This window comes from Pyrus communis, chromosome 2 (genome assembly GCF_963583255.1).
Source record: "Pyrus communis chromosome 2, drPyrComm1.1, whole genome shotgun sequence".
NCBI classification, from domain to species: domain Eukaryota; kingdom Viridiplantae; phylum Streptophyta; class Magnoliopsida; order Rosales; family Rosaceae; genus Pyrus; species Pyrus communis.
In genome coordinates, this window is record NC_084804.1 from 19,397,927 (window position 1) to 19,410,566 (window position 12,640).

Sequence of the window (12,640 nt, forward strand, 5' to 3'; positions counted from 1 at the left end):
TACTACCAAGAAGAAGCCACCCCAATGGTATCCTTTCACAATCTTTAGGAGCGAAATAGCCAATTTGAGAACCTAGCTATTTCGATGCCTTCTTAATTAGTGTGGAAAGACAATTTCACAAAACCATTGGGTTTACGGATTCAATATTAAAACTCTAACAAGAAGAAAAAGATCAAGATTAATTAATTCTTCATCCTTATCGATTATGTACTTACGTAAAGAATTCTGGTCATAAATTTCTGCTTTTTTGTTGGGTCAAATAATTTTCTATTGTATGAATATGTCTCTGTAGCTAATTGCCCATATTCAACTTCAAAAGTTTTGCCCATCAATAGTTGGACAGGCATAATATAAACATGCAGATAAATGACTCTTTGTTTCCGAATCCAGAAAACATTTTCTTTCGCTGGAAAACTCAAGAGTAATTCAAGGATTGATCATTTCAAATTAAGATGAGATCGATCGAACTGTTGTGTACATTATCTTACTTTTCAACTCAAGGAATAATTTTTTTATAAATAATGTAATTTTTGTAGTATAAGTTATTAATTTCTTAATCTTAATTTGAATATCATATATACAAAAAACTATCCAAATTGAAGACTGTTTAGTCATCCAAATGTATCAATAAAATGAATAGTTTGTTATAAATCTTTTATTCAAATAATTCTTTTTGTCTAGATGATGTTCAAATAAAAATTAAGAAACTAAACGATCACAATATAAAATTTGTAGAATATGTGCATTCCTCATAGGTGGAACGCAAGGATTATCCATTCTTTTACGTACGTAGACAACTATTGGGTAAATGAAACGTGCTTTCTTTTTAAATTACAGACCATGACTCGGACTTTAAACTAGGACTTTCAAAGCCAATTTTGTTCACAAATTTTAACCCTTTACTATTCTCATTCTTGTACTAGCAAGAAGAATGTGTAACTACTATACTTTGAAGGGTGTCCAAACCTTCGAAAAAACCACCCCAATGGAATCCTTTCACACTCTTTAGGAGCAAAATAACCAACTTGAGAACCTAGCTATTTCGATGCCTTCTTAATTAGAGTGGAAAGACAATTTCAAAAAACCACTGGGTTCACCGATTCAATACTAAAACTCTAACAAGAAGAAAAAGATCAAGATTAAATTCTTCATCTTTATCTCTTACGTACTTACGTAAAGAATTCTGGTCATAAATTTCTGTTTTTTTTGTTGGGTCAAGTAATTTTCTACTGTTTGTACAAGTCTCTATTGCTAATCTTCCATATTCAACTTCAAAAGTTATGCCTTCAACATTTGGACATACATCATATAAACATGCAGATAAATGACTCTTTGTTTCCTAATGCAGTTAACATTTTCTTTTGCTGGAAAACTCAAGGGTAACTCAAGGATTGATCATTGCAAATTAAAATGAGATTGATCGTACAGTTGTTTACATTATATTACTTTTCAACTCAAGGAATAATTTGTTTTTATAAATAATGTATTTTCATATATATAGTATAAGTTATTGATTTTTTAATCTTAATTTGAATATCATATATACAAAAACCTGTTCAAATTGAAGAGTGTGTTGTTATCCAAATATGTCAATAAAATGAATAGTTCATTATAAATCTTTTACTTAGTATCAACACTATCGATTGGGTTCATATATTTAAATGACTAAACGATCTCAAATTCAAATAATTATGTTTGTTTAGATGATCTTCAAATAAAGATTAAGGAACTGAAGGATCACAATATAAAATTTGAAGAGTATGTGCATTCCTCATAGGTGTAACGCAAGGATTATCCATTCTTTTACGTACGTAAGCAACTTTTGGGTACATGGAACGTGCTTTCTTTTAAACTACAGGCCATGACTTGGTCTTTAAACTAGGGCTTTCAAAGTCAATTTTGTTTACAGTTTTTAACCCTTTACTATTCTCATGAGCTAGTACGTAGACACCATATCCCTTCCTCCCTTTCTCTATATAAACCCCATGCAATATTCCAGGAGGAGATAACTTAATTATCTCGATCGATATCAAAACTCCCAAGTTATGGCAATGAAATATTCACGATCTTTGCTCTTTGGTGTGCTGCTACTCATTGGCTTTGCATTGACAAATAGCAAAGCAACTAATACAGATCCACCTGTTCATTGCGAATTTCTCAATCGCAGCAGTTTTGAACCAGGGTTTATATTTGGCACAGGTTCCGCAGCTTATCAGGTCTGTATATATATGTATTTTATACACACACACACACACACACACACACATTTATATATTTCTTTTGGGATTATTTACCATATTTTTGGTGTATTTTATACATGCAGTTAGCATCCATGCATGAATTATAATGTTGACATCTTCCTTGCGTGTGTAGCAGCACTCTTACGTATATGCATGTGTGTATATTTCAGTATGAAGGTGCAGTAAAAGAAGATGGAAGAGGCCCAAGCATATGGGATACCTTCACCCACAAACATCCAGGTCTGTGATTTAATCAATTGGTAATATGAAAACTTTAGCTACTTCTTTTCAAAAGGAGTATAAATAGCACCTCATTCTTTTCTTCGCGAGGACAAGTAAACTCCAACCTCTTTAATAACCATGCACTTTGTTGGGAGACGAATAGTACGTGGTCATGTGATATGTACAATATATGTATATACTTCATCAGTGCGCACGCATATAAAGTACTTTGCACATGATATGGATTTCACCATTATGTTTTTGAATAACTACAGAAAAAATCGCTGATGGCAGTAACGGAGATGTCGCTATAGATCAATATCACCGCTATAAGGTCTAAAACCTCATAACTTTGTCTCTTGACCCTTTATACTTGAAAGGCACATGTTAACATATTAAATTGGAGCCTTTATAAAAATAAAATAAGAAGGACAATATATAATGAGATCCTCAATATTTAATTTTGAACTTTTGTCATTTTAGGAAGATGTGGGGATTATGAAGGATATGGAGTTGGATGCTTACAGATTATCTATTTCATGGTCCAGATTATTACCAAGTAAGTTGCTCCACATCCTCATAGTTGGTTGGGACCAATGTCAACATTGTGCATAAGAATTATTTTTCCTAACAGAAAATTATTCTCTTTATATACTTTTAACTAAAGTAATGTGATCGAGTTATCTACTGGTTAACCCTTTTTTTTTTCTTGTTATTTTTGTTCTAATTAGATGGAACATTAAGTGGTGGCGTTAACAGAAAAGGAATTGATTATTACAACAATCTCATCAATGAACTCCTACGCAATGGTTAATCACCCTACCTTAAACAATTATTACATGAATTTTTAGAACATCATTTAATTAGACTTTTAATTTGTTTTGACTGATCATGTACTATAGGTTTAAAGCCGTTTGTAACACTCTTTCATTGGGATGTTCCCCAAGCTTTAGAAGATGAATATGGTGGTTTCTTAAGCCCTCGTATTGTGTAAGTAAACAAAATTTATTTTCTCATTGGTAATTTGATAAAATACATACTGATGTACGTAACATAAATTTGTATCCACAGCGATCATTTTAAAGACTATGCAGAACTTTGTTATAAGGAATTTGGTGATCGAGTCAAGCACTGGTTCACGGTAAATGAGCCATATACTTTTAGTAGCATGGGTTATGCTGTTGGGACTCTAGCACCGGGACGCTGCTCTTCTTGGCAAAATCTAAACTGCACCGGTGGAGATTCAGCCATTGAACCATACTTGGTGACACACCACATTCTTCTTGCTCATGGAGCAGCTGTAGAATTGTACAAGAATAGATATCAGGTTCAATAACAGTTTCTTTTTTTTTATTTTTTTATTTATTTTTTTGGGTCAGCATATTGGCTCCTAATTGAGAATTCTATACGAATCATTATTTTTGAGTTGTAATACAAGAGGGAATACTCTCAGTAGTAAGATAATCTAAAGGTTGTATCTTTTTCTATAACTCCTATTTATTCAACCAAAATTCATATTTTTGGGCAGGCATCTCAGAAAGGCTTGATAGGAATAACATTGGTCACATACTGGTTTGAGCCTGCTTCGGAGTCAAAGCAAGATAAAGATGCTGCCTTACGATCTTTGGATTTTATGTTTGGATGGCAAGTGTCTTAATGAATTATATATAAACTCAATTACACGTTTACTTATGACTTGTAACATTGATGCAACCTAGCTAGCATTACTCTTTATATATAATGCTATAATTAGACTAATATTTGGAATTTTCATGTTTTGTAGGTTTTTGGACCCGTTAACAAGTGGTGACTATCCACACACCATGCGATCAATTGTTGGAAAAAGATTGCCAAAATTCAGAAAAGAACAATCCAAGTTGCTAATCGGATCGTTTGATTTTCTTGGAATAAATTATTATACTGCTAGATACGCAACTAGTACACCGAAGAACAATTCACTACAGGCAAGCTTCGTAACAGACCCTCAAGCTGATCTTACAAGTGAGTGAGAAAGGAAACTTACTTTCAATAGCTTAAGTTCTTTGTTTTTCTTGACCTAGTTTGACTTCTTAATTACATTAATTATATTTTAATATTTACACCAATTGTATTCTAATGTTTGTAAATATTGTGGCAGCTGAGCTTAATGGAGTACTTATTGGTCCACAGGTATACATCAAATTTATCATTTTGAGCTATTTGCATTTGGAGGATTAGTTTTTTACCCCAACATTAACGTATTATCTTGAAATGGTGTTGCAGACTGCTTCAGATTGGTTATATGTATATCCAAAAGGAATTCACGATCTTGTGCTCTACACAAAGGAAAAATATAATGATCCACTCATTTATATTACTGAGAATGGTATGTCATACATACTTTTAAGCTTTGATTAAATGCAAAAGTTTCACATATTTATAATGGTGTAAAATGAAACTACCCGTTTTTTTTTTTTTTTTTTTTTTTTTTTTGGAGGAAAAAACTAAATTTAATTTTTTGTGCAATATTATGTACGTAGGTGTATCAGAGTTGAATAATCCAGAACTATCAATTGACGAGGCTCTTCATGATACCAATAGAATTGACTACCACTACCGTCACCTGTGTTACCTTCAAGCGGCGATCAAGTAAGTAGTTATTAACAAATTAATTAAGGCTATATACTGCCTAGCCTTCTTAAGTTATTGTTATTTAATCATTATATTGACCTAATCCATTTGAACATTTGTGTATTTGTGTGCAGAAATGGTGCGAAAGTGAAGGGATACTTTCCATGGACATTGTTGGATGACTTTGAATGGGATTCTGGATACACCGTCCGATTTGGTTTAAACTACGTGGATTATAATGACGGGCTAAAAAGACACCCAAAACTCTCAGCACATTGGTTCAAAAATTTGCTTAAGAAGAATTGAAGGAATTAAAAGAAATTTATTGTTGATTATAAACATTTAAGTGGATAATTGTCCTTTTTATGTATTTGTATTTCAATTCCTTCCGCATTTGTATTTCCTTTCAATAATGTAAGTATTCTTTGAGATTCAATAATTCAATAAAAAGCTAAAAGAGCTGTGAATGCTATAGTAAGACCTTTCTATACAATGGAATAACGTATTTATAGCCGTAAACAGTTTTGGCCCTAGTTTGGGTTGAGGAATAAATAGCACATTCTAATAAGTTATTATTTTTCTTGGTCCTATTGTAAAGAAACTCGCCTCGACATGGTAGTAATTGTTAATAAGTACAATAATAAACAAGGTCACAAAAAAAATAAAAAATAAAAAAAAATAAAAAAAAATAAGAAAAGGTTTTAGATGGACTAAAACATTTCTATACTATTGTTTGGGATGGTTTTCTTTTCTTTTTTTTCTTTTTTTTTTTTTTTTTTTTTTGGAGTTGATACCACACCTTGGAGCTTTTGGGTACGTATGTAAAACCTTGTTAATATCTTCTTGTTGAAGTCAAAATATTTCTAGCTCCTCAGGATTATCTTCGTCCCCTTCTTGCCTAATTGTATTAGTGATTATTTTTTCAATTAAAGCATGCTCAACTTTTTGCACAACTTAACACAAATGTTTTCAGTTAGCTGGCTTTGCATATGACCTTGGGTGACATGACAAATTTGATAGAAGAAAAGAAAAAGTATACGCTTGAACTGGTCGAAGGTTGGATTGTACGTATTTGTCATATTTACTTAGAAGAATTAAAGAGTTTTAAAACTTTTGCTATATATTACAAACATCTATTTTTTATTCTTTGTTGAACATAAGGATGCTAATAGATTTTAATATATTCCGCTTGTTTAACAAAGTTTTAAAATTCACGGCATCGCGCGGGCTTAATTGCTTGTAAGAAACTATTTACAAACTTTGATGCACAACATCAGTGAGACTTTGGAACGACGTAAAGTGTCGAGTTTGTAACCATCGCAATGTTGCTCCATCACCTAGTGAGGATAATATGTAAAGAGATGGAGGTAGGGAAGCAACACAAGATGTACGTGGTTCACCTTAAATGGGGCTACATCCACGAGGGTGGAGGAGTCCTCATTAATAGTGAAGATTTTACACAAGACATAAGTTTAAGCATAATCATCATTAGTGAGTTCTAATGACGAGTTTATGCACAATAATGACATTAGGAATTAATTGTTCGGGAACGGTCTCCTTGTATAGTTGATGAGGGTCTTCGGCTCCCATCCACGATTGATGTGGGACTCTAGGAGTTTTATTTTTAGGTTGACGCTTGTTGTGTTGTGATTGGTCTCTTGATTGGAGAAAAACACATGTGCTTCGGCAAGGGTGCCTCCACATGAAGTCTTCAGTGGGTTCTTGAAGGTATAAGGTTGACCGGTGCTTAGTAGTTTCGAGGGTGGTGAACTACAGAACAAACAGTGGTCCCCCAAGTTCACGAGTGAGGAAAGCTTCTCGGTTGGAGACTTGCAAAACCCAAATTGGTGAGTACTCATGAAACTTTCGAGTACTAAAGTGTATTAGCATATATTAGTAGTCCACCAAATCTCCTATCGATGAGGATTACTGAAGGAGGTGTCTTATATTTCCCAAGCCAATGAAGAAAATAGACTTTAAAAATTCTTTCCTCTTTTTTTTGGATGTAGCCCAAGTACATATATTTTTTTTTCTTAAGCCCAATTCCTTCTTTCTTTTTTTGTTGAGATAAGAAAATCTAATTGAAGTTTTTCATTTGTGTATATAACTTGAGTGGTTGAAGCTTTTTCCGTTGGACAAATGGTTTGAAGGGTTGATGTTTTTTCCTTTGGGCACATAGCTTGAGTGGTTGAAACTTTTTCCTTTAGACACATAGCTTCAGTGGCTAAAGATTTTTCTTCTGGGCGCATAGCTTGGCTGAAGTTTTTTCCTTTGGCCACGTTGTTTGAGTGGTTGAAGCTTTTTCCTTTGGGTGCATAGCTTGAGTGGCTGAAGCTTTTTCCTTTGGATACATACCTTGAGTGGTTGAAACTTTTCTCCTTTGGACACTTAGCTTGAGTGGTTGAAGCTTTTTCCCTTAAGCACATAGCTTCAGTGGTTGAAGCCTTTTTCTGTGGACACTTAGGTTGAAAGGTAGAAGTTTCCATTTACCATTGTTGGCAAGTAAAGTTAAGATATAATACTTGCATGTTGTCATGGTGGCTATATAGGTTATTGAAGTTTGCGACTTCGAAGTTCTTGTAAATATTGGAGTAGAAAATGCCTGAGGTTTTTAGAAAGCCTAAAAATGAGTTTCCTTCAAACCATATCCATGGCAACCCAACTAATTTACTAAAGCTACAATGTTTGACCTCCTTGTACAGTTGAAGGAGATGTTAATAATGCTTCATACTGCATGGTGCAAATTAAGCCACTGAAGAGTTGAAGCCTATGTGTTGCTTGAAGCTTTTTGGAAGCTATACAAATTGATTGACCTCCTAAATGTGTTATTCCCCCTACGCAGTGCCTTTATATATAATAATAAGGTTGGAAAGAAATCATTCTCCTCCAAGGAATATAAGTCCTAATATGGAAGAATAACTAGAATAAAATCTAATTTAAGATTTACACAATCACACTTAAATAAGAAGTTTATAACACTCCACCTCGAGTGTGTAAATACTCAAGTAGATTCGGCATCATGTGTTGTTGAGGAAGTCGACTCGTCGTCATTGATTCTAGGAACACGGTAGTCTCAATAAGGTAGGAACTTGCATAAGGAAATAAGTCTCAAAAAAAATCCTAAGCCTATGGTAAAAATCCGAGTAAGGACAAAATAGTTAAAGAAAAATTTGTGAGCAATGCAAAGTCAAATGAAATGTCTATAAGACGTCATTAGGGATATAACCAACCCAAGATGAGAGCCTCGTCAGGTAGCAAAACCCCATTGGGAAAAATGCTTCTAATCGTAGGGAAAAATAGTACATTAAAATCAAGCAAGTATACTTCAGGATACTCCCCTGAGTTTGACATAATTCTGAAGGGAACTAACAATGTTACAACTCAGAAAGTTTACGTATACCAATCTTTGAACAAGCTTCTGAAACGTCGCCTTCGGTAGTGATTTGGTGAAGAGGTCAACCAGATGGTCTTGTAAACGAATTTGCGTGACTTCAACCTTCTGATGCTCTTGTTGTTGATTTGAGAAGAAAGACTTCAATGCAATGTGCTTGGTGTTGTCTCCTTTGTTGTAACCCTTCTTGAGCATTCGATGCATGCTGTGTTGTCTTCATAGATCATCGTCGGGAAGTCAACGACAGGGAAAAGATCGCAGGAGCTTCAAATATCACCCACAGCCGTTACCATCCAGAAATATTCTTGAGTTGTTCAATGCATGCTGCGTTGTCTTCATAGATCGTGTACGGCGAGAATTTCAGCATTGTTGGGCGAAGTGGCAACTAAGGTCTGTTTAGTTAACCTCTAAGAGATTGTGGTGCCTCTAATGGTAAAGACATAACAATTCCAATCGAAGTTTCATCTCCAAATAGATATCCACCATGGTTGACCAGACTTCTTCTGCAATTGAACAGATTGTGCAACCTAATATCCCAAATTTATGCTTTTGGTAAAGACCCATGAATTTGAAAGTGCTTTGTGTATGTGATTCACCATATTTCTGTCCAATTTAACTTCACTAAGGTCTCTCTTATTCTGGTTTTGTATGGAGGCTAACCCTGAAAAATGCGAGAGGAAATATGCAGATTTCTTTTGTTTTTTTTTTTTTGTTTTTTTTCTTTTACTTGTCAGTTCAGTATTGCATTGACTTGTGATCTATGAAATAAACATCTGCTGAAGGCTTCTCCAATTCCAACAAGTGACATGCACTGCACATAAATCAAAAGAAAAAGAATGTAGGCCACAAGTATATTATACAGCCAAATAGGTAGACACTTAAATCATAACAGCCCATTAGATTTATTTAAAAATAAGGAATTATAACATCATATTTTCCTCCACCTCATTAATATAACTGTAAAAGCGCAACACTATGTAATTCCTTTCGTCTAAGTCCAAAATATCACAAGAAAATGTCGCTATCGCGAGAAAATAAATAGTAAAATATGCGTTCATCATTATGCTATTTCTTAATGCTTCCATCCCTCCTTGGTCGTGATTTCGATCTTCCTCTTCATCATCATCAATATCGCTCTCTTCACTATAGTCTTCGGGGTCATCAAATTGCCTATCACGTTCAGAATGCCTCCTTTTGTAGTTATGAAGAGCCATTGTAGCAATGACAATATTCAGTTGCTTATTGAACACACAATCAAGCATATCCCTCAAAATTGCCCACCTTTTTTTCATACTCTAAACGTACGCTCAATTACGCTTCTAAGAGAAAAATGTCTATGGTTGAATACCTCTTTATGCCCCGTTGGTTGGCTACTCCTATAAAAATATGAGAGATGATGTCTTTTACCTTTATGCCCCATGGGGTGGTATTAAATTCCAAATCCATAAGTTTGATAATATCTATTGCCATCTAACATACAGTATCCAACATAACACCAAAATATCTACTAACGATCTCCGAAGAGTGTTGAAATTGCTCTTAGCTATTCTTTTTTTTTTTTTTTTTTTTTCTTCTATACTATGTCCTAACATATGCAAGAACATTCCTAATATCACTTTCTCCTTGAACCTTTCAAACTATAGTTAGCTTGCAATACTTTCATTAACTAAATGTTACCTGTTTGAAAAAAATTCATACATGGAGTTTTATGCACATATTTTAGATAATATGCTTCAATAGCTCGAGTACAAGCGCATGCTAATATGTCAAACTCTTCCTCATCATTATCTAGAATGTCCATATTCAAGCGCACCTGCAAGTTAACAAATAATCCTTAACAAAATTCAAGCACCTTGCCAATTAACAGTTGTACCAATATTGAAAACAAAGTATCTAAAAATTAACTCATAATTCAAAATAACATTCAAGGAAGGTGTCAAACAAATTCTAAGACATAATCCTAAAATCTGACTAAGAGTGTACAAATCCAGAATGTTTTGTAAAACTACAACTCCCTCATTGGTTGATGAACTCATAATTCAGCCAAGTAAGTTGCACACTAGGATCTTTCATGATAGAGAACATCTCTCTCTTCTCTTGATTAAAAAACGAACGAGTTGCAAACAGCCACAACGGACTAGTACGCTCACAACCGGTAACGGTTCAACAACCTGCACAACTTCAGGAATACTAGTGCCTATGACCAATTGCCTCATAGTGCACATACCTGAATCTTATTATTCCACCATTCATCAAAGGCATCCACTGTTCCCTTGCTTGGATTCCACTCTAGGCCAGTTTCTTTCCCAATTAGTTTTTTGCATAACTACCAATCCTTTTTTAGTCTATCTCACTTATTTTTCAATTGCGCTTTACAATAAGAATTTCCTGTTTCTTTCCTAAAGTTTTCTATCAAATTTGCCAATCCTTCTTTGTTAAAGTGAGGGCCAAGACGACGTCCGACCTCAACATCCTTGATGCACAACTCACTGAATACGGATATATTATGATCATTGCATGTACCATGTGGAGCTCTTGCTGAAGTTCCCACCTTTTTTGCCATCCTTATATATATAATATTAAAGGAAAACTAATGAAAAGGGCTTGAAAACTTTGAATTTTATTGATAGAGCAAAACAAGACACAAAGTTCAAGGGAGACCACAACAACATCAGAAGCTATATGATGTATATAGATCTAGAATGGAGACCACAACAAGTCACGCAATAAAGGAAAAAAAAACCACAACATCATCAAGACTTACATAGCGTAATTGTAATTATGAGCCAGAGATAAGGCTCTGAGATGTTCATTGCCTGCTCAAATCCATATGCTTACTATGATTCTGCAATCTTCCATTTCATGCGACTCATACTATTTTTTTATCTTTTGGTCCAAATAAAAAAAACTACTTTTGAAAAGCTCACTATCCACATGTTGGTGTAAATTTATGTTGCAAACATGTTTTGGCTGATACCACGTGAAAGAGAGTATCCATGTCTGTGTAAATTTAATTTAACAGCAATCAAATATTCCAGTATCATCCAAAAACTAATCACCGAACTAAATTACAACTAATCAACTAATTATACGGGAGAAAACGATTCTAACCAAATTAACCAAAGAAATTAATCCACCTCAAGTCCCAGAAATTAATTAAAATAGAATTTAACCAAATTAATCAGCAAATTTCAATCATTTCGGAACAAAAATCAATTACAGAAAAATGAAGAAAATGACTTATAGTTGAATCAGTTCAATATTTCAATATTCCAACAATAAATTGTCAAAATAAGCAAATTAGAAATTGAAACGAAAGAAAACTCACCTGTTGTTGGTGAAGAGTGCTTGAACCGGAGGAGATGAAGAGGATAGATGGGTCTATGCCCGAACCAGATGAGAGGGAGAGGAGAGAGCGCAAGAGAAATAGGGAAAGGTGGAAATTGAACGAAGCATAGGAGAAAAGGATAGTATTGTCAGCCTAAATGTTTCATTAATTGACAATTTTTACGCTCTTCTATGAAAAAAAGTGCTCTTTTAGAGTCTAACCTGCTTTTGCTTTCTATTGTTTTTGATCCACAATTGAAGGAAAAAAAAAAAAAGAAAACTCTTTTTTCTAACCAAACACAATTTATGGTTCCAACTTTTTGGCATGGAAAAAAGTTGGCATGGAAAAAAAAAACTTATAATTTGGTACCTTCAATTCCTAAATTTAGTTTCATGTAAATAGATGTTATTTTCATATTTATATGGGGTACCAGATAAATCTTGATTTGAATCACTGCCTTTTCTTTGACTCTTGTTCTTTATTTATCCGGGAGACGATCCCAAACAAATAGGTATGGAAGCTATAATTGTAAACCACGATCGAATCTATGGAAGCATTGGTTTATACATTCCTTTTAGTCTCAACTCTAGGAATAATATTTTTCGCTATCTTTTTTCGAGAACTGCCTAATGTTACAACTAAAAAGGTGAAATGATTTGTTATCATCTCAATTGAAGTACGAATACTCCCAATATTGGGAGGATCCATACTTCAACTAGTCCCTTTGTTCCTCGAATGGATCTCTTAGTTGTTGAGAGGGTTGCCCAAAAGCAGTATATAAGGTGTACAATTTTTTGGTTGATAAAGGGATCAATTGGTATAATTCTTTTGTTGGTAGATTGGAGGATT

The 12,640-nt window shown here is 34.0% G+C and overlaps 1 protein-coding gene across 1 annotated transcript; it reads left to right on the forward strand.

Moving 5' to 3' along the window:
• Positions 1-2,772: 2,772 nt before the first annotated feature.
• LOC137726221 (beta-glucosidase 12-like) lies at positions 2,773-5,537 on the forward strand. The gene is made up of 11 exons (XM_068465111.1): positions 2,773-2,796; positions 2,946-3,021; positions 3,194-3,271; positions 3,365-3,452; positions 3,534-3,789; positions 3,991-4,106; positions 4,246-4,463; positions 4,600-4,631; positions 4,725-4,827; positions 4,982-5,090; positions 5,207-5,537. Exons 2-11 carry the CDS (start codon positions 2,961-2,963, stop codon positions 5,376-5,378), a joined length of 1,233 nt encoding a protein of 410 aa, XP_068321212.1. The 5' UTR covers positions 2,773-2,796; positions 2,946-2,960; the 3' UTR covers positions 5,379-5,537.
• The last annotated feature ends 7,103 nt before the right edge of the window (positions 5,538-12,640 follow it).